This window comes from Onychostruthus taczanowskii, unplaced genomic scaffold (genome assembly GCF_017590055.1).
Source record: "Onychostruthus taczanowskii isolate IOZ18803 unplaced genomic scaffold, ASM1759005v1 scaffold23, whole genome shotgun sequence".
Taxonomy (NCBI): Eukaryota; Metazoa; Chordata; class Aves; order Passeriformes; family Passeridae; genus Onychostruthus; species Onychostruthus taczanowskii.
The window spans coordinates 6,027,645-6,050,192 of NW_024499573.1; the positions used below are offsets into that span (position 1 = coordinate 6,027,645).

General features: G+C 35.0%; 1 protein-coding gene across 1 annotated transcript in view; it reads left to right on the top strand.

Moving 5' to 3' along the window:
* TBC1D22A (TBC1 domain family member 22A) overlaps positions 1-22,548 on the top strand; it is a 140,998-nt gene that overhangs the window by 44,199 nt on the left and 74,251 nt on the right. The window contains exons 9-10 of the mRNA XM_041405396.1: positions 6,860-6,969; positions 16,717-16,792. Of these exons, the coding sequence (XP_041261330.1) occupies positions 6,860-6,969; positions 16,717-16,792 (186 nt within the window). The remainder of the gene's footprint in view (positions 1-6,859; positions 6,970-16,716; positions 16,793-22,548) is intronic.

The following is a 22,548-nucleotide window of genomic DNA, read 5'->3' on the forward strand; positions in this document are numbered from 1 at the left end:
TTGGATATTGCACAGTGTGGGTTGCAGGAAACTGCCACAGTCACAGACACGTGGGCATGAGGGACAGTTGTTTCCTCTGCTGCCCATTTTACTTTGAGAAGTTGTTTTGTTATGCCATTCAAATGACAAAATAAAGTTTCATGAGTGAGCGAAATTTTACTTACAGAGAGTTATGGTCATATGTAAATGGTTGATGAGCTGTTGTGACAGTGGCAAATTTTTGAGTCTTCAGTCTTGGGAAAAATTACGTTTCTGAATTTTTTAGTAGTTTTTATATTCACATACAAGTTCTTGGATAATTTGTATTGCTTTTATATTTACCCAAGTTAGAGTTGAACCTTTAAGTTTTCCAGAAAATGTATTAAACATATTGCTATTTATGAAATTGTTCAAACGAGTTCTCTTTGCCTTCCTTCTATTATTATGTAATTACATGCAAGACAATTTCTTTTTTTGACTTTTCTCTTTTTTTAAAAATATTTTCAATAACAAAGTATTAATTTTAAAGTTCTTTCTTTTGAAGTACTTTTAAAGTTCACCCCTGCATATGCAGATAGATATGTCTGTTTCTTTATCTTTTAAATATGTTGTAGCTTTTAGTGCAGTTGACTTTTTTCCATCTCAAATAAATAGTTATTTTTCAAAACTACATTAATTTATAGATTCTCTTTGAAGGCTTTTGCAGTGCTAGGGTGATAGTTCTGAATTAAGTGTCTATTCAATCCCATACCTGAACACAGGGAACCTGTGTTCCTGAGGTTTGCTTTAAACTTTTTTGACCACACTATGGCTTGCTCTTGTCCCACACTAGGTGTTTTGTCTCTATGTCTTTGTGGATATGTGTGTTGCTTTAAAAAATTAAATGATGAAGCACAAACTAGTTAATTAAAAATGCAATGTGGGAGACATGTTCAACCTTTAATCTTTCATTTCCTAATCTCCAAGCACCTTTTGGATTTCTCAGGGAATTCCCTTATGTGGCATTCTAAGAAAATACTCGTCAGCATCCTGTGCTCACCATGCATACTGGTTGCTAATTATGAGTTCCTTAATTTGGTGTTACATGCACAGTTTCTCCCTGGCAAGTTATTTTGGTTGAGAGTAGCAAACCCATTGAAGTGAGTACTGTGAGAGGAATTTGTTCTGATCATTGTGTTCATTGTTGCTGAAATCTGTTTTTAATGCGAGCTGCCATCTTACAAGCTTTGAAGGCTTCTGTTTAATAATAATGTCATGCCCAAGGATGTGGCTTATACTCATCTAATTTCAAACTGCATTTACTGGCTGATTTCTCACCTGTGTGGAAGAGGTTCTCTGTCCTGTGTTTGGCATTATGCAAGTTCTGTGAGTCAAAGACATGTTGGCACCACCAGTTTTACTTAATTCTCCTTTGTACCGTGTTTTGGCCATAGAGCTTTTAATCTTCCTTCTGTCTGACTCATGAAGCAGTAATCTCAGCCTGCAGCCTATGTCTTGTTTAATTTGCAATGTGACCTGAGAGTTTCCATTTTTCAAATAAATTCACCATCCTTAAAAACATGTCTTTTTTTTGTATATATGTGCAGTGGCTTATGAATATGAAATAAAGGCAAATTCTGGATTATTTAGTGAGGAAGAAAAATAGATAATGAAAATCTAGCCAAGGAAAAGCCTGCGTAGAAAAGATCTTACTGGCAAGCAATGTAGGACCACTAAAGGAAGTCTCTGAATGTTTTACTGATTACTTTCATACAGAATCAGGAATTAAAGGAAAAGTGTATGAAGTATATACGCTTTGTGGCAGAGCAAATTGAGAGTATTTGCAGGGTCATACATTAATTTTGATGAGCATAGAAGTTCAGTCCATGTGACGGTGTTTTTGGACAGGATGATTTACCTTGCTTGCCAGGTCACACAAGATTGTAACAGTCGCCATGTGCAGCAAAATTATTTAGAGAATTCATATGAATAGGATATAATGATTAATGTTTGAAACACCATTCTTACACTGGTGTATAAGGATCTTTATCTTGCTTCCTGTTGCATTTGAAGGATATTGTGGAGGATCAATTGGAAACAATTGTAAGATTATTAACAATGTTAAAATAGACAACTTGTCAATATATCTTGTATGTGAGAACATGACTGGTTATAGGAGAATATTTGAAATGAAGTAAGGTCATGTTTACCTAAGCCAGGACTGATGAGATGATTAAAGTTTTTTTAAAATTTTAACTTTGTGACTGCAGCACCACAGAGAAGAGCGAAGGTTTTACTTCGGTGATTCATCCTTAACAGCTCAAGAGCTATTTCTGTCGAGATTAATATGTAACTAGGACTTTTTCAATGGGAGATATTGATATGGTAATATACATATTTAATTAGGAAATTGTTACTGAAATAATTTACATTTAAATGCTCTGTTATGTCCTGATCTTCTTAGAAAGACATTGCCTTAGTGCAGCAGTCACTGAATAGGTGTTTCATAAGGCTTTTTGAAAGCTGAATTTGGAGTGGAATATGTAAGATCTAGTGTAGAAATATTGCTGTGCATCTCTGCATGCAATCATGTGTGTATGATTTTATTTGTACTTTGCATACTTGGGTGGTAACCTTTATGTTAGGTCTGCCTGAAGCTGTGACATCTGAAGTAGACAGCAGCACAGTGAGCTTTATACAGAGAAACACCTGTGCATCTGTGGTCAGAATGGTTTCCTTGCACTGCTGCAAGAGATACGTTTTGTGGACTTCTCATATGTGGTAATGCTTTTTCTACATTCACACAAAATAGTGCTAAAAATCTCCAAAATTAAAATGTTCAGCTCATTAACTGATCTCATGTTCTTATGTATTATTTTGTATATTGAGTGTATGTAAAGAGCAATCATAATTTATTGGTGATATTGCAGTCTGTTTTGGGCTTCAGCACTAGGTCTTTTTTACCCTGCCATCCATTTTATCCCCTACCTCACACTCCAGTGAATTCATCTGAGTTTTGCTGATTCTGAGTGTTGAGAAGCAATTTCAAGATAAAAAGCTAAAGTTAAAACATTAGTAACACAATTAAATGTTTGTTTCATTAAAAAATCCTTTGAGAGAATGTGTGCTTTATTTAGTGGAGATATCTTTTGTAGGAACTTGCTTGGTGTAATGAAGTATGAAAACTAGCAAGTTACATTCATTTTTTTCACACTTTATAAAGATTGAGTTTTGGTGTCAGTAGCAGGTTTAGAGAAGTTCTGAATGCAAACTACCTTTTTGTTGGTTGCATGTATTTTAACCCCTGATCTGTACTGAAAAGTTAAAATTCCAGCACTCTTTAGAAGAAGTCTATTACAGCTAAAAGACCAAGATCAGTTGTGAACTTAATTTTAACATTCTGAACAACTTCAATGAAAATCATCCATTAGGCTTAATCTTGAATTAAAACCTACTTTTAATGGAGGCAAACTGTTTAGCATGTTTACCTTCTGCTGTCATTGGGAAACTAAATCTGTAAGTAGCTGTAAGCAGTATTTTTTTAAATTTTGATTTTATTCTTATGTCTCTGCCTTTGTGAGTGGATACAGTTAGAGCTGTTTAGACAAAGTTAGTCTTTTTGCATGGTGGGAAGTTTTAGAAGCATACCCTGGGAGTGAGTAAAGAAGAGCTAATACCATGCTTACAGCAATGCACATATTCAGATCAGCATGTCATAGACTCCATGCTACTACAGTTCTCCTTCAGGCAACCAGGCATTTTCTTGTCTTTTACAGTTGTATAGATAATATGATAAAGATCTCCACAGGAAACTGTAAGACTTCATAATTGGGAAGTTTTAGGCAGTGATCTTTTCTCCCCCAGATATTGCACACACTGGCCTGCTATTTCTGTCCACATTCTTTTATTCAGTCTTTATGTTACTGTCCATTCAGATTTCACTCATTGAAAAGAAATTTAAAGTTATTTAAAACCAGAAATTGCAATTATGTTCTCAAGCACAAATGAGATCTTACATACTTTTGGGATGGGTGTTTTGTCATTTTTCCTTCTGTTTTTTCTGAAATCCCTTGTCTTCCTTTCAGAACTTTTATAGAACTTTTCCTGTTTATTTCTTCATCCAACTAAGAAAAAGAAAAAAAAAAGAGAGAGAGCAACATGGGGCTTGATTGCTTTTCTCCTTAAAACTGCAGAGGAAAAGAAACATTTTGCACTATGTGCATACCCAAATAAATGAATAAATTCTAAATATGTAGATTATGATTTTGCATGGCATTCTGCCAATCAAATGTTCCTTAATTGGAGCTTGTAAAAAGGGATGGCCTTTTTAAATTTCATTTGTCCTTTGGAAAAGGGTTCTTTGGATATTCAGTGTCAGTTTGAACTTCCTCAGTGAAGTGTAGCGCGGTAAGGTGGATTGGTGCAGCAGAAACCATTGACATCACTGAGCACTTCCTTGATTGAGACTTTGCTTTTGTGATGCTGTGCCATCTTTATTAGAAGAGTTCTTGGGTGCTTCCACAGCGCTGCTCCTTCTTCATCATAGACCACATTTGAATCAAAAAGTACTAGTTAACTTAACATATCCAAAAATATACATCTTAGCTGATTTAATGAAGCTGTATTGTATTATAGCTTCAAGTAATTAGATTTATTTGTTGAAATACATGGTTGCAGAATTTTAAGCCAAAGTTTGACACAGTTGCTTTACACAGGGGAAATACTGCTAGAGTACAATAGAAATACAACTGAGTTGCCTGAAACACTTAATTAAATTTTTTTAATTTCAAAACTTTATTATCTGTCTTTAGAAGAGATGACTTAGTGTGATGCATTGAAAGCACAATGAGATTGAAAATTGGTCTAAAAGTATCTTATATATTTAAAGAACATATAAAAGATCTTGAATAACTATTTTGTGTTTAAGAGGCTTATGGAAATTCTATCAGTCTCTTTAAGCCACAGAAAAGCAAAATGTTCTTGGATAGATCTTCAGAGGGGAGGCAAAACAAGACAGCAGGACAAGTACTACATAAACCTGCTATTTTTATGTCTGTAATGGCTGAGCATTTGGTTCTGTAACATTGTAATTGGAGACTGCCAATTCTTTCAGTGAAGAAAGACTCCTAAAAGCTATCAACGTCTGTTGTTGTTCCCTGTGGAATAATGACAGTTTTACTTAGAGTAGTAAACTTGTGTCAGACCTGTGTTCTTTTCAGAAAGGCCTGTCCTGACTTCCTCTTTGTGCTTGGAGAACATACCTCTGATGAACAGTAATTGGAACCATTGAAAGATAATGAAAGATAATTTAGCTTTCTTAAAAGCTATATTGTATTTTCTGAGGGGAATAAAAATTGGTCATTCTAGTTTGATAATCCATCTTTATTAGAACAATAAGAATCTAGTTTTTCCAAAATATTAATGCTGGAGTGTTGTTGCTGTCCAGGTTGCATCATTTAGCCTGCCTACAAACTGCCCTGGTTTTCTTACAACTTGCAGGCAGTTCAGTCACAGGGCAGTAGATCATTTGGTGGGTGTTTTTTAAGCTTTATTTCAGCTTAGTTTAGACTTCCACAGTTTAAAGGTCTGCATTCTGAGACAATCCTTTTAAGAGCAAATTCTAGCTAATGCTGAGAAGCAAGATTTTTTAAAAATGTGATTCATCTGATTTATTTATCTTTCTAGTTTAGAACAAGTCAGGTAGTACTCTGTCACTTCTTGGTCTTCTTTGTTGGCTGTGAAGGGAGGTGAAGATGCCCACTTTGATGTTTGTATGGATCTTCAGCTTTTTTGTTGGTTTAAAACTTGATGTGAGAATATAGTGCGAAATGGTAGATTTTGAAAGAGAGAGACAAAAATGAGGTAAGATAAGAAAGATGAGAAAGAGAACATAAAAAGTCTTTTTCATTTGTTATCTTTTCATACCCATGTGTGTTGTGCTATGGTTTATAACTAACTTTTCTTTCAGAAATGTCATACCAGTGTCATGAAAAGAAAAGGTGCTTCAAGGCAGAAAATTTGCAAAGGAGCACATTGTCAAAGTAGTTGTAATCTCATTCTTTCAGCAAATGTTAGGTGGAGAGGGCCTGAAGACTTCATTCCAAGGGAAGACGCTTCAGAATATGTTTGTGTTTTATATAAATACGAGGAACTCTGGTACATTTACTGTTTTTTTTCTGTAGACATAGTGAGACAGAGTGAGAATGGGTTGCTTCTTTTTTTGCTATTTGAAATATTAAAATGAAAGTTATAAATATTAACAAGAACTTTTTTTTCCCAGTGGGGCACTGATTTATGAAAATAAAATAAACTCTATAACTGTAAGACTTTTTTTTTTTGTGAATTAATATGTGGAACATGTACCAAAGTTTTGTTTCCTGCTGTGGTAGATACATCATTACTTTTCTTTTCTATTTGGAAAGATTTTTCTTTTCTAAATTCAAGTTGTAGTTCAGTGCTTTTCTGAGAAGTATTTTCAGGGCTTTTTCTTCTGTGAAGACTGGCAACATATTTGCACATTCTGTGTGTGGTGCAAACATAGTCATCTTCTTCAGGGATTGTTCATATATAGCTTGAGGGCTCTCAAAGTGCTTCTGATCCTCTTTCAGGTGTGAAATGTTTAGAATAAAGTGATTTATTATATATTAATTCTGGTTAACCAGGCATGATTTGAGATTTTCGCAGTGTGCAAGAAATTAAGTATTCATTAACATTTAAAGCCATTAGATGACACAGTTAAGCAATAAATTATTCATTTAGGCCCTGTTAAAGTAAATGTGTATTGGTTTCTGACTAGAAGATAAGTGGTGGTTGTCTTTGTTTTCAATTATTTTCCTCATTTTTGCTTTATTTATTCTGTGCATTTCATTGACTTGTCTTTCTCTCTCTTTTCCTGAAACAGAAGAAGAAGAAGTGGAAAATTTTGATGTTTCCAGTCTACCTGAAGAAATACTGCAGAACATAGAAGCTGACAGTTATTGGTGCATGAGCAAGTTGCTTGATGGCATTCAGGTAAATTGATTTTTCCTGTCTGTAAGTTGTGGAGTTAACTGATTAATATAATGGCTTTGAACTACTTTAAGGCTGAAAAAGAGTATATCTATGAAAAACAGGAGAAAAGTTGATTTTCCTATTGGAGAAATCCACTGTGAGTTTGGCATAGAAATAAAAGAAGGGAAAAGGAAAAAAAAACCCATGGAACTTCTGTTCATCAAAATGCCTGCATGTTTCATTGTGTGTGCTGTTCAGAGCAGAACAGAAACATCCAGTTCTAGATGGATGTTTTGCAAATCTGTTACCAAGCATGAAGAATAGTTGCTCAGAATCTCACTGAGGTGGTAAAAACCTGGCTTATTTATTAATTTTTCAGTTGTTAATATAGCAACCTGTAAGTGATTGCTGTCTTAATAGTTCCTGAAATTATCTTCATATTTTTAAAATACCCATTTAAAATTTGGCACTTATGCTACTTCACTGAGAGTTTGATTTTTTTTCTCTGTGGAAAGGCTATAAATGAAGTCACAATTTTTCTGTTACAGGCAGCAAGTTGGAGTCTAATAATTGTAGATTTTTGTGTAAATGTTCATGGGCTTAAAAGTTTATGAAGATTAGAAGTATCTACAACATTCTTTCCTATGACATTTTAATATGAATGTTTCATTGGCTAAGGCTCATTGGGAATTGAACCTTGTAAAAGAGTTCATTTTTGACAAAATGGTTCTAGGATTGAGTCAGCAACAAAAGGCTTTAACTTTTTTGAAGGTGTTTTAAGTGTATTTTTCCTGGTTAAAGCTCAGTGTTCTGTGTAGCACTTTTGAAATTCACAGTCATTTTCCCACATCAGTTCCTGTAACAAATGCTGGTTTCCTTATTTCAATGTCTCAGACCTTCTAAATTTTGAAATATTTGACAACATAGCAAAAATATGTGAAGAGTTATAAAGAAAAAAAGTGAGAGCTTGAAATCTACTGGGAAGGAAGAAAGCCAGGTAAAGAAATGCAAGCCTTCCTTCTGTGCTTCTGGAACATCATTGTCAGTGGCCTGTTGCTTTATTTTTTTCCTAGGAAAGGAAGTTCACAGATTAGGCAATTTCTCCTTAAAATTCTGTTTTCATACAAAACTATCAGGTACTGAGAAGCAAAATATGGAAACCAATTGCAATGGAATTAAACTGCATCAATGAAAATTTAAGCTGTTATATAAATGGAGTAGTGTTGGATGTATTCAGGGATGCACTCATCCATCAAAAGAAGGCTTGAAAGATTATGCTAGTGGTGTGACTAATGATGTTACAGTTAATTCAGTGCAACTGCCATGCTGCTGAAGTAAAAGGGTTTCTTGTTTTTCTTCTCCCATTCTCCTGTTTTGTTTCCTTTCTGTGATGATACCACTTTACTTAACAGATAAAACAGTCATGTAGTTGCAGGTAGAGTTGTTTGTAGAGTTGTTTGTCTCTTCCCTGTGGAGAAGGACTAGGGATACTGGTGGACAGGACTGGCAGTGAGCACTTGCAGCCCGGAAAGCCAGCTGTGTCCTGGGCTGCATGCAAGGCAGGTGGGCAGCAAGGTGAGGGAGGGGATTTTGCCCCTCAGGTTTTTGTGAGTGCCCAGCTGGAGTGCTGCAGCCATTTCAGGGATCCCAGCACAGGGCAGACGTGGACCTGTTGGAGTGAGTTCACAGGAGAGCCATGAAGGTGATCAGAGGGCTGGAGCATCTCTCCCATAAGGAAAGGCTGAGAATATTGAGGTTGTTCAGCCTGGAGAAGAGAAGGCTCTGGGGAGAAGTTACTGTAACCTTTCATACTTAAAAGGAGCTTTTAATAAAGCTGGAGAGAGACTTTTTGCCAGGGCCTGTAGTGATAGGACAAGGGGCAACATTTAAAACAGAGTAGATTTAGATTGGGCATAAGGAGTACATTTTCTATGATGAGGGAGCCCCAAGATGTTGTGGATGTTCTCTTCCTGGAAGTGTTCAAGGTCAGGACTGATGTGGCTGTAAAACAGCGTGATCGAGCTGGAGCTGTCCCTGCCCACAGCAGGAGGTTTGGACTACATGAACTTTTAAGATTCCCCGTGGACTCATTGTGTAATGCTATAGTTCTGGCTGACTTGCATTCTGGATGCACAATAATTTCTCTCTGAAAATATGGCATAGAAGACTCCTATGTATTGTATGTGATGATTTGGCTTGAGATGTCTGAATAAACTGTACAGGGATATGTGACATGTGGTAACTGCAATCAAAGAATCTCTGCAGAGTGTTTCCATTAATTTATTTGTCAATATGAATTTCCATTTCATGTTGCCCTACCAGTATTGCATAAGTTTAAAGCGTGTGCTTTGATAACTGTTAGGGTCATCGTGTGAAATTTTTGGCTAATATGAGCTAGATACATTTTTTTGTGTGTTTTGTCTTTTCAATGCAGAAGGGTGTAATGGAAGAATGGTTGTATGATTGTATTTGTACCCCTTTGTTATTCTTAACAGAAAACTCATTTATTTTTCCCGTCTATCCAGATGGTCTCATTTTCTTGGTTCTTGAATTGTCAAAGGTGTTATTAAGACATATGCCTTTCTTGCTGGAGTTTTACCACACATAGTATCTATTATTTCTTCATTCCTCACTCATCTTACCTTCTTCCCTTACGTATCTAATGTGACCGTGTATTTTTAATATAAGAATGCATCTTTGAACCACAGAGACCTGTGCAATAAAGAACATGTAACTTCCTGACATGCATACAGTTCTCAGCTGAGAGAAAAAATAAAATGTTGTTCAGATCATCTGTCGCTTTAGCAGATTGCTCTGTGCTGTTTTTTGTCATCTGGAGGTTCCTATGCAAGTATGTTTTTTGCTTAAGCTAGAGAGTTTGCAGAACTTTTCCAGTAGTTAATGTTTAAGCTTGCATGATAATTTAATCTATTTTTTGTTCTTAGATTACTTTGCATCTTCTTTCTTGGTTGGTTGTCTCTAAGTTTAGGCTTTTAAGTGTCTGCACATGTGTCATATCACAGTTTGATTGAAGTTTTAAAAATTGATCTAACAAATACCAGGAGTTTTTAAATATAAATTTCTTTTTCTAAAATATCATTTAATCTTGAAATCTGTAGCTGTCTTATCACAGTCAATTTTGATGATGTGTGTAATGGTTTTCCTTTCCAGTGCTTCCTGAGTCTATGCTCTGATTTTTTCTTTAGTTTTTGTCCCAAAAGGACTGTGCCTCACTGCAGTTGCTTGTTATTTATGTCAGGAGTACAAATGAGATCTTTTGAAATCATAAGAACATGGGATAATTCTGTGCAATGTAGGGCCAGCTCTGAGGTCAGACTGAGTTTCTCAAGGCTGTGTCCAGCTGGGTCTTGAACCCTGCAAGGACAGAGACTTCACAGTCTCTGGTGGTTAACCGATTCCACTGCTTCCTCGGCCTTATGTTGAAGGTTCTCCCCAATGGAACATTTCTTGTTTATGCTGCTCATCTCTTTGCTGCTTTCCCCACTGGGCACCACTATTGAAATGGAGGTTTGTCATCTTGATAACTTAGGTTTTATTAGGCTGTGATTAGATGCTTCTAGAGCTGTCTTTTCTTCAGGCTGAGCAAGCCCAGGTTTCCCAACCTCTCAAAGAACACGTGCTCCATCTCTCTTAGGATCTTGGTGACCTTTTGCTCTTGTTTCAATCTATTCTGAAGTTTATTACCTTTTTCTTGTATCAGGGTCCTTAAAACTGGATGTGGTATTTCAGATATGGTCTTGAAATACAAGAAATTATTTTTAAACATTTGAAGGAAAATCTACACAGTAAAGATTGAACTCTGGAACTGTTTGGTCAGAGAGGTTGTAGAATCCTCATTCTGGAAGTTCAAACCCAGAGTCCACATGGCCTTGAGCAGCTTGTTCCAGATGATTTGGCTTTGGGCAGCCAATCACGTCCCTCCATGGGCCAGCAGTCTGCTGGTGGCTTTGTTAGGGCTCACCAGTGACTCAGTCTGAGCTTTCTGTCTGCTGAGATTTCAGGTCCTTTGGCACAGAACTCGTCTCCAGCCTGTATTCTTGCAAGATGTGCTGGTTTGTGCTGATTTATGAAAACCTGGTGCTGAGGCTGTGTGGCCATATGCAAAATATATCTTCTCTGTGTGTGATAAAGCTGGTTGTCTTTACAACTCTTCTAAACTGTAGATGATGCATGAGCATTTTTGTATTTTCATTTGTGGCTGTTCATATGGGAAAACTAGAATTATCCCATGAGTATTTTTTCTATGTAATTAAGTAGACATTCCCATATATCCAGATTATTAACTCTTTTTTTATTACTAAATTGTCCTTTATAACACTTTCCTCAATAGTGTCTCATTAACATTCAAGTAAAAAGTTCACATTGATCTGTGCCACCTGAAAATGTAATGTTCATGTATAAAATAGAGTATAACTTTTCATTTTAAGTTCAAGTATACTGGTAATAAAATAACCAAAGGGGAAATACATGCACTGCATAATGATCTAACCACATGTATTAAAAATAGCACTAAAATATTAATATAATCATTTATCAGGGCCTGGTAATTATTAGAATAGTGAGATAATTCATATCCAGGGATTAGAGTGTGCTGAGGTACATATTAGCTATTTCTGTGTCTGATAAAATAGCAAGATTTATGACCTTCAAAGGGAATCCTACAGAGTTCTTACTCCTGGGTTATGGAAAGTTGGTACTTACATATGTCTGAATGACGGATGGATGGATGGATGGATGGATAGATGGAGGGATGGAAGGAAGGAATGGTGCTTGGAAAGCCGGATCCAATAAATAATATGAACGTGCATTTCAGTTGTTGAGAAGAATGTGCAGAATTAAGTCTTCTGAAAATTCCTCACAGGACCTCCCTGGTTTATTTTAAAGGAAAAATAGGTCAAATATAGCTTTCTTTGTACCTTTTCATTGAACTCCTGCACAAGTTTCTGCATAATAATGTAGTTTTCCAGTCTGTCACTGAGAGTAAAATTTTCAGGAAGACAGCAAATCTATTTGTAATCAGTAGATGAAGTATACTGTGCTGTCAGTATACTTCAGCATAAAAATATTTTATCCTCTACCTAAAATTTGCAGCATCAGCTTTTGGAATTGTACATGTTTGTATTTATGATTTCTAACTCTTATCCAGATTTGAACTGTTGCCTGGCCTATGCTGTAATCCAAAAATATACCCTGAGCTCTTTTGTCATTGCTACTTTAACAGTTTCTGTAATTTATAATCCATCCACGTGGGTTAAACTGAGGTTTGACTATACAGACCAGTAGAAGGTTGGATCTTGGGTTCTGACTCTATGGGTGCTACTCTAACACGAGAATCAATACCCACATTTTAATAAACTGTTGGGGTTTTTTGTCCTGTTATGTAGGAATAAGTAAGATACCATTTTGCATTTAAAAAATTTTGGGCTGCAATGCTTCGTAAATATTTTTCCTACTACTTAGGAAATTTTGCATTTTGAAAAGTAAGGCTTAATAGTTGTAGTGGTTGACAGACCTTTTCTTCTAAAGAAAGTGTCTTGGAGTAATAATGGAACATGCCATGGACTGTGCCAGCAGCATAGTTCAGCACACTTGTGTGTTTGTTCTTGTGCATGCACACTCCATCCTGAGCAGTACTCAGGAGTGAATTTACATTATAATCTATCTTCAAGAAACATTTTGGGTGAAGTGTGCTTGCATTGACAGTGTTAATATACTTAGTGGCTATCATTATCTGGTGTCATGCTTCCCTCCCTCCTGCCCCTCTCTTTTTGCATAACTTTCTGAGCAAGGTGAACCAAGATTTTTAATAGGAGTTTGCTTAGAGAATTCAGAAATATGTGAATGAAGTACTTAAATGAGTAAAAAAGAATTCAGGAGATCTCTGTGACGTAATGAGGATAAGAAATAAGATTTGTTCATGTGATACTACACTTGAACATACTAAATTGATGCATGGCAGTTCTTAAATATGCATTGGTAGAGAAAATAGACATCCAGGTCTGTATGTCTGTATGATTTATACGGATTGCTTAGTGTATCCTCTATATTTAAAAGCTCTGATCTCATTGATAAAACGTGAGCAAACAACATTTGAGCACTTTGTGTCAAAACTTTCCATTTGCTTCTAGAAATGGTTCTGATATTTTCTTCAGTACAGTGTTGGTGAAGAGTGTGTATGACCTGAAAAGATGAGAAGCATTGTGCCTACGCCTCTGCTTGGCTGCAGTCATTATGTCAAATTACTGACAGTGTTTTTTTCCTTTTAGTTTGGCTGGCTCTGTTTCTTCTTCATGAGGTCATGAAAGATCGTTTTCCATTCCTCTTCAGCTTGCTGCTTCTTTTTTAAAAATTATCCCATCATCACGTATTAAGAGAAAAAGATGAGGGATTTTCTTCAGCTAGTGCCTATGAAGTCTCTCTCTTTCCCTGGCCCTCTGTGGGAGGACAGTCCCAGTTTAATTTGTTATGAGCATTTTTCAAAGTTTCTTCCATTTAAAATTTCTCTACCCTTAAAAAAGGAAGGAATTGCTTAATAGTTTTTAAAATGTTCCGTGAAGTCTGTAATGTTAGTATTTTGTTTTAAATTATAGCAGCTAGGTTTTGAGAAATCCACACCTAGTTGTCGTTGCAGGGGAGTAGGGTGTTATACCAGTTTCTGCAGAATAAATGCAGACTACTAGCACAGAGATTTGAAGCTGGTGCAAGTTTTGATCTCTTGTGACATTATAAAGTCCTAACCTTCTGTGTTGTAAGGTGAAACTAATGTTGTGTCAGTCTGAACTAGATATTATAACCATTCAGCTGTGAAGTGGGGTAGCATAGTTCACTGAAAGTGTGTTGGAACCTATCTGAGTAGTACATCAAGGAATTTAGATATTCATTGCACACCAGTGCATGAATTTTTATGTTTATCAAGGGGGTGTACATACTTTGTCATATGTGATTGCTTACTGTCAAGAACAGTGTTTGGAAATAAGAGATATTTTATGTGAACTCCTAGTTTTCATCCTGAAGTTTTTTTTTATATTTCCTCATTTGAAACTTTGACCATCAATAATGAGCAAAAGACAATCTCTGAAATAGTCATAAGTAATTGGGAAAATAATTGTCTTGGCTCAACAACCCTGAGCAATAATTAATGAATTTTGTGAGTTTGGCTTTTTTTTTTTTTTTTTTTTTTTTTTTTTTTTTTTTTTTTTTTTTTTTTTTTTTTTTTTTTTTTTTTTTTTTTTTTTTTTTTTTTTTTTTGTTTTGTTTTGTTTTTGTTTTGTTTTGTTTTGCTATTTTTCCTTCGTCTATAAGCACAAAAGGAGCAAGAATAGTGGGTAACAGAATACCTTTTACATTTACAAAGTCTTTCTCACAGTTTCACAACTCCAGGAAGTCAACTACCAGTGTCATAGGAGGGCATATGTACAACACAGTTTAATTAGAAGAGAGTACTGGGGAATCCAATACAGATCTTTCCAGTTTAGGTGAGTCAGCACAAGTAGAAGGGTGACCCCCAGCTGTGTTCATTTGCAGCTGAAATAATGAACAGAGAAATAAATAGGCAAAAGATCAAATGTAGTGAGAAGCAAATTTACCTATTTTCAAATCAAGATGGCAGTTTTGGTTTGCATTTCCAGGTTTGTATGGAGTAAATTAGGCTTTGAGAAAGAAAGTCATTTCAGATTCATAGATCACAGTCCAGAGTTGCACTACCTGGGGAGAGACTAATGATGGAAGCACCAGTGTTTTAACTCTGTGTTGACTTTCAGTGTTACATACAGGAGCTTCTTTTACAGAGGATCTTCTGTTACAGAGGAAATAATTAAATACCATGCTGCTATACTTTTAGTGCAGTGCTACTTCTAGAAACACCAGTTAACTTTGTTTAAATAAATAAACAGAACAGTATATAAACATTTTGTGACAAAAAAAAAAAAGTGATTACAGTTTTTATTGTTAGAGTACGTTCTGTAGAGAAAGTGTTTATGATTTCCTAAAGATGCTGTGCCCTGGATATTATTCATGACTAATCCAGCTGTGTGTCAGACTTGTGTAAAAGGCAGTGTTCCAGTGCATGGGATAGTTTCTTTCTTCCTGAAATGAGATTGTAATAGATCTGAATTCTGTGTGACTCTTTCCATTCTTTTAGTTTTGGTACTTTATTGCATTAAAAAGGATGCTCATGTTCTGTTTGTGAAATAATGTCAACAAGCTGAAATTGTTGCCTGTTTTACTTGGTGATGGTGGAAAAGTAAAAAATTCAGGTTATTCTTGCTTCCTCATCCATACTGTTTTAGTTTATACACTGATTTATAGTATTAATTACTGTGAAAGGGCTACTGCTAAATTAGTAGAAGAATCTGCTATAATTTTTAAAATAGCTGTTACTGTGGTCAGTTACAAGTGATCAGAGCATACAGTAGACTTTTTGATACTTTTTGATGCTGTAAATTGCTTGTTGGCTGAAGTACTTTAATTTACAGAGTTATTAGTGTATCATTTTGCCTTGTGAACTTTTAGGCTTCACACTTTATAGCAGTTTTACAGAATTTGAAAATTAAATTGCAGTTCAGTTTCATAAGTCAAATAAAACCTAAAAAAACTCCACGTAAATAAAGTCAAGAGAGTCAATAAGACTTTTTTTGGTTTTAAATAGAAAAACATGAAAATGAACAGATACATAAAATATATGAACTGGTAATCATTTATTCTACTCTAAGACCAAGTTAACATTTGAAATAAAGTCAATAAAAATTAATATTTTGGGATTAATAAGCTCCAGTTGATAAAGGAATTACTCAAACAGTAGCAGTTGAGGCAAAACATCCTATACTCTGATTTTCTGTGCGTGTGGTGGTTACACAGAAAAAACCTTCTACATAGCAATTTTCTTTTAAAATATGTATGTATAATTTTCTTTTCTTGAATCTCTCAAGAGCAACGGGAAGACAACTGTAACAAAATGAGCTGAATGGAGGGATTCTCAATTAAATATTCAGAAACATTGCTGTATATTTAAATTTTGTCATTATTTAAAAAGATTGCTCACTTTGGGTTTCAAGCTGAGTTATCTTTCTTGCTCTCATTATTTCAAACTCAAGTTTATGTTATAGAGCTGCAATCCACAAATTAAAAATCCATTTAGAGTTAATTCATTCAAATAAATATATACAAATATAATGCCCTTTTAGCTACATTGCTTGTGTGTTAGATTTTGATTCATGATATTAACTGTAATCTTGGTTTCAGAACAGTTATAAGTACATTAAAACAGACTTTTGATTTCTTATGCTGCTTGAAGTTATTACTCTGTACTTCAAAAGATCAAATTCTTTCTCTGCCTCTGATTATAGGCTAAATTTTCGTATTTCCTACATTATTTGTAGAATTGTAGATTTCCGAGAAAAAAAAAATCACCTTAAAAATATCTAACATGGCACATTTTGGCATGTAAAATGAGGGCCTTGTAAAGCTACTTGGATTTCTGCAATAAGGTAACTTCACTAGATTAGCAAATAGAGAGCAATTGATGTGGGAATAGCTCTACAGATTATGCTTGTTAGAGGTGGGGGCTCACAGGACTGTACAGTGATGATTTACTATTTTACTGTAGAAGCAGACCTAGAAAATGTAGTCACAAAACAGAAACACTGTAAAAAAACAGAGAAAAATACATGGATTAAGAAAACGAATTGAAATAAAAGAAACCTTTTTTGCTTTTCTGCAACTAATACTTGTATGTGGTCTCCTCTTTAGGATAACTACACATTTGCACAGCCAGGAATCCAGAAGAAAGTGAAAATGCTGGAAGAACTTGTTAGTCGGATTGATGGTAAGTCTCAAAGGCAAATTAATTTCTAACTGATGTTACACTGAAAGTGTTTGGTTAGAATGTTTGCAAGAAAAGCCACCATTACTGCAGTCACCTGCAGTGGTCACGTCGCCTTCCTCAGATGAGGTGTCATCATTGGCTGGTGGCACACTGGCCTTTGTGGATCACTGTCGTGTATCATTTAAAAGAAAGCCACTAGAGCATGAGCCTCTTTCATTACTTTTTATTAAGGCAATATAATCAAAATTCAATGGCAATTTCTTTGCAGCAGAGTAATGACCACATCCAAAAGGCAGCCAGTATTCGTTTCCCATTAAGCCTCAATGGTTGCTGTAATGCAGGCAAGTCACAGCGGTTGTTTATGCTTGTCCTTCGGCACTCTGTTTTGTGCCTTTGTGCATCATTTTGCTATCAGGAATGCCTGCATAATTTCTCTGTGGAGTCCAATTAATTATGAACTCTGGAAATAACATCTTTAATTTTACAGATAAATTACAGTATGTGCAGGGATAATTTTAGATTATTCTTTCATGTTTAAGCAGCGCACTTTGAAATATTTTACCTTCATCCTTAAAGTAATTCCTTTCATGAAATGCTGACTGTCATATAGCTAGAACAGGGTTTAATTAAATGAAATGCAAGAGATAATGCTTGACCATTCTAAACATAATCTCTTGGTAGTTTGTTAAATTAATGAACAGAGTATTAACAAAATGTTGCCAAGCAGAACCGGGCATATATTTGCAACACTAGCATGTCAGTGATGACTTAGAAAAAATATTTCTTGTGTAGCTTTATATTTGATAATCTTCTTGGAAACATTAATTCCCCGGTTTTGTTACATATACTGTGGAGTTTTTTTTGTGCCTGTGCTTGTCATAGGAGATTTTGCCTGCTTGTATGTACATTCTTAATATTTTATTATTGTCGTTGTGCTTTTCTAGGATATTAAGGTATTTTTCATGATCAAAAACCAGGGGCAGGAGAAAAATGTTTGTGTAAAATCACACTATAAACTTAAATGTATGTAAAACTTTTTGTTGTAGATATATTTTTTTAAAATACCAATGAATATGAAAAATATAAGGGCATATTTCTGTATATTGGGTAACTAAGTATTTATGTTAAAAATATTGTTAAATCAGTGTACTTTTTCACTTAAAAATAATCTAACTTTTCGTAATGTGATTTTTTAGATGTAATTTTAGTCTTGCATCAATTGATGTTTACATCTCAGAAGCAAATTATTATATATTAAATGAAATGTATAATTAAAATTCGTGTAAATAGACTTCCTTAACTTGGTCAGTGAACATTTATATAAGTAAATTCTTCAACCAAGTTTTTAAAATTAGAAATAGCATTCTGATCGTAAACTGTTGTTTGATTGAATAAAAATGTTAAGTATTAATACAATATATTATTGTTTGTTTTAAAGAAAAAAAGAAATGCTGAAGTCTTATTTATACTTTCAGTGCTTTAGGGATACAGTTAAATAATTTCTCTCAATTATTAGGTTTAGGAAGCATTATTTTTAAAGCTTCATGCTTGAAAAAATAAGTCAGTTGTAACAAATAGTTGTGTCATCTTATACTGTTCTTTGATCATCCTTTGCTACTGAAAGTAAAGCATGAGTTCCTGTTTTTTATCTAATTTAAAATAAAGCTGTGAGGTCTTTATAAATATTTTTGTAGTTTTCAGTAGATATCATGAGTGTTTCTAGTAAATATTGGTGGACATGTAGAACTGCTTAGGTTATATGGGGCCTCTGGAAGTCAGTGTTCCAAGCCTTTGCCCTTGCCTCCATGACTCTATCTAATGGGACAGGGCTGAGTTAGAGCAGGCTGTGTGGAGTCTTGCCCTGTTGAGTTTTGAGTGATTCCGGGGATGGAAATTCTGCAGCTTCTTTGGGTAGGACTCTTTTGGGAGTTTGACTACTTCCACTGTCATTTTAATTTTTATATAAATAATTATTTTTTTAAATGGAGCTCATGTCCACCACCCTTTTTTTTATCTCAGTGTATCTCTGAGAAGAATTTGCCTTCACGTTCTTTGCATTCTCCCTTTAGGTAGTTGCAGCTTTTCACAGACTTCTCTTTAAGGCTGGGCAATCCCAGTTTTCTCAGCCTCCTCTCATGTGTGAAGTGCTCCAGGTTCCTCTGCTCCCCACTGGCCTCGCTCATGTGTGCCAGTGTCACAGCACTGGACGTAATGCTGCAGACAGGATTTCCTAAGTGGCGGATGCAGAGGAAGGATCACTTCCCCTGACCTGTTGGCATCTTTCTTGCTTAGAAAGCCTGACAAATGTGTGGCCTTTCTTGCTGCAAGGACGTTATTGACTTGGGTACAACCTGCTGTCCACCAGGATCCCCATGTCCTTCTTGGCTGAGCTGCTTTCCATCAAGCAGTGCCCAGTCAGTGCTTGTTGAATGACACTTTTCCATCCCCTCCATCAGAGGACACTTGCCTCTCCTGAATATCAGGAGATTCCTCTTAGCCATTCCTTTAGCTTGCCAATGTTCCTTAAATAGTAGCCCTCACTTCCAGTGTGTCAAGCACTCTTCCCAATCTGGTATCATTTGCAAACACAGAGTCTATTCTATGCTATCATTAGTTTTTAACAAAGATACTGGCCCTAGTGCTGACTCTAGAGGGATATCATTAGTAATTAGCTGTGAACTGGACTTTATATTGCTGATCAGAACCTTTATAATACATGGACCCAGTTAAAAGTTTTGTGTAGTAAAGATACACATTTTTCATTATTCTTTGGGCTGTTTCTTTTTGTCTGGAAGATTGTCTACTTAGTTACTTTCTTTTACAAGAAAAGCACACCAAGGTATGTTAAGGTTAAAATAAAGTATTAGTTGTTAATTAGACAAGGTAGTTGTGTATTGCAGTCATAACCTTTTGGATGCCTCAGCTAAGGGATCCTGAATTTATTAGGTTTTTGGTGGAATCATGAATAGTTTGATTGAATATTGTGGTTTTCTCTTCATTTCCTTTTTCCTTTTGTCTTTTTATTCTGGGTTTGCTATACTTCAGTTAAAGGGAAATGTATGGCTGATATAAATTTAGCGACTTTGCTTTTTAGAAAAGGCCCTCATGATCTGTATTTGCTATGCTTAGCCTAAGTGCTCATTAAGGTTGCTGTGCAAGAAAATAATATTCCTGTTGGTACTGTGTCACATTATTTCTTGATGCTGGGTAACTGCATGGTGAAGCAAATCTTGATGTAATAAATAGCTGTGTGAGTGGATGAAGCCTGTACTGCTTGTTTGCTAATAGTAATGGATTACCAGTGTATGAAAGGTGATGTTTGTGCTTTGGAGAGTGCTAATGCATTATGTCAGTGATTCAACCAACCTTCATTTACCCAGCCTTATGGATCACAACTCCCCTCAAAGTACCCGTCCTTGTGTGTACACTCCAGAATATTGCAGAAGACTTCAAACAGCCAAAATACTCTCTTAATTTAATCATAATCTCATTCTGCTTAAACTCCAGAGAATAATTTTGATAAATTGTATTTAATGAATTTTTTTTGGTCTGTTAATGGAGTGTTGTTATTAATGAGATGGAGTTTGAAGATAAAATATTATTCAATCTCATTAGTCTACTTGTCATAATCTTTGAGATTTTTCTCAGAATTTTACAAAAAAATGAGAGGGAGGATCAACAGATAGCTCAATAATACAAGGAATCTCTTTTAACTAATTATCTTTTCTGTTTCTTGTAATGCCAGCAGAGCTTCTCTGCTCTAAATCATGAACCATTTCTCATGTTTTGTAAAAGGTCATACTCACATGGCACACTACCTTCCACTTTTACTTCATTTAGAGTTGAAATCAAAGAGACATGGTATAGGAATGCCCAAATTAATTCAGGATTTGTGTTTCCGGAATTTACAGGTGCTTAGCACATGGCTGGTGTCATGCTTGGGAGAGTCTCAACTTCTTCAATTTACTGTAAGACAACTTGTAATTACATGAGAGTTTGAGGTAGCCATTTGGAGAAGGCTGAGCATTTGTAGATAAAATAGTCTGGGGAGTCCATAAACATTGATAAAAAGTGTTACAATTGTGTAGCATTCTCTCCAAATTAACAATAAGGCAGTTCTAGGGAAAAAAAATAGCTTAGCCAATTATAATGCTAAATGTATTTTTTATGTATGTTGGCTTCTTATTAGTATTACAGAAAATTATAAAGCCAGTATTGACAACTAAGAAAAAATATTCTGTGTCTTGTGTGGGGATAAGTTTGAAAATACTTTTTTTGGCATATTTTCTAGAACAACTCAAGGTTTTGCATTTGTGTTCTGCACAGATCTTTTTTTGTAGATAAAGAAACTGTGTGTTATTACTCTTTCACATTCTTTCACCGAAAATCACCAATCATTTTGTAGAACTTTCCCTTGAATTGTAGTAACACGAGATGGAAAAATGCAGAAAATTATTGAAAATAATTAAAAAAGCTTACTGCTGCTGTATATACTTTCCCCCTTCTCTTCAAAATGGAAGTAATGGAAAAATACCTAGGAACATAAAAAGAGTGCTGCATTTTAACTGTCTCATGAGGAAGAATTAATTTTCTCTGGAATTCAGCTACATTTTTCAAAGGGTCAATAAAATTTCAGAATTTCTGCTGTTTCCATTGTGAATGCATCTTCTGATCATCTGTTTTGGAGAGTTACCACAGCTATTCCTACATATGATGTTTTCATTGGGACAATTTCTAGTTTATTTGTATTTTGTTGGTGTAAAAAAAGTTAATTTTTTTTAAGAGGTGCTTTTAGTGAGAAATTTAAGCTGTTATATTTGGATTGCTTAAAATAATGACTTTTAATAAATACTGAATAGTATTGTTTGAGGAAATACTGCTTGTTATTCCTAAGTGCAGTTAAATTGATATTTCACCTTTTAAAGCCATCTTCTGTAAAAATGTTACAAGTCCTGTTTTTCTTATTGCTGCCATGTTTTATATGTGTTTTCATTCATACCAAATGACAGATAAATTAGATAATACCTCTGGTCTTAATGTTCTGAGCAAATGATTATTGACTTCACTAATCATACTTATTTCTCTCTTGGGTTACAAATGTCTTGGTGGCCCATTATCTGAAGTTCTGTAGATGATGCCAGAATTAAGGACTTGTAAAAAAGTACTGTCATGTTGTGGCCTTAAATTCATATTTTGGATAGTTTTGCTACTCACATAAAATTTTAAAATATAACTGTCTTGTAAACAGTTATGTGTTGTGTGCAAATATGTGCAGTTCTTAATGAAATTTAGTCAGTTAAAACTTTTTCATTTTTATATGCATTTTTGTTTAACCACAGTGCAAAGGCTTATTTAATTGTGCTATTCTGTGTACTTCTCATGCTTTGAAATATTTGCTGTAGAAATGTTTAATATTTATGTATAATATGTTTTCTTATTTAATTGGAGAAGTTTATAAAACATCCTTCAATAGAATCAGATTAGTACTTGTAGGATTATCCTTTCTAAGGTCTTAGTTTATTTAAGAGCTGTGTGTTTTTAATGGACTGCCAAAGTTTTAAATGTCCAGACTTCACTCGGGATTCTTACAGTTTCTTCTCTGCGTATTGTGTGGATGGTTTACATTCAGCAGGTTCTTGTCCCAGGAGATAAAGGTGCCTATTCCCATAGAACTGTCCAGTGCTCCAAACACAAACATATCACAGTTCTGCTCAGAACTTAATTTCATATGTTGAGTTAAGCCAAAAAGTACTTAG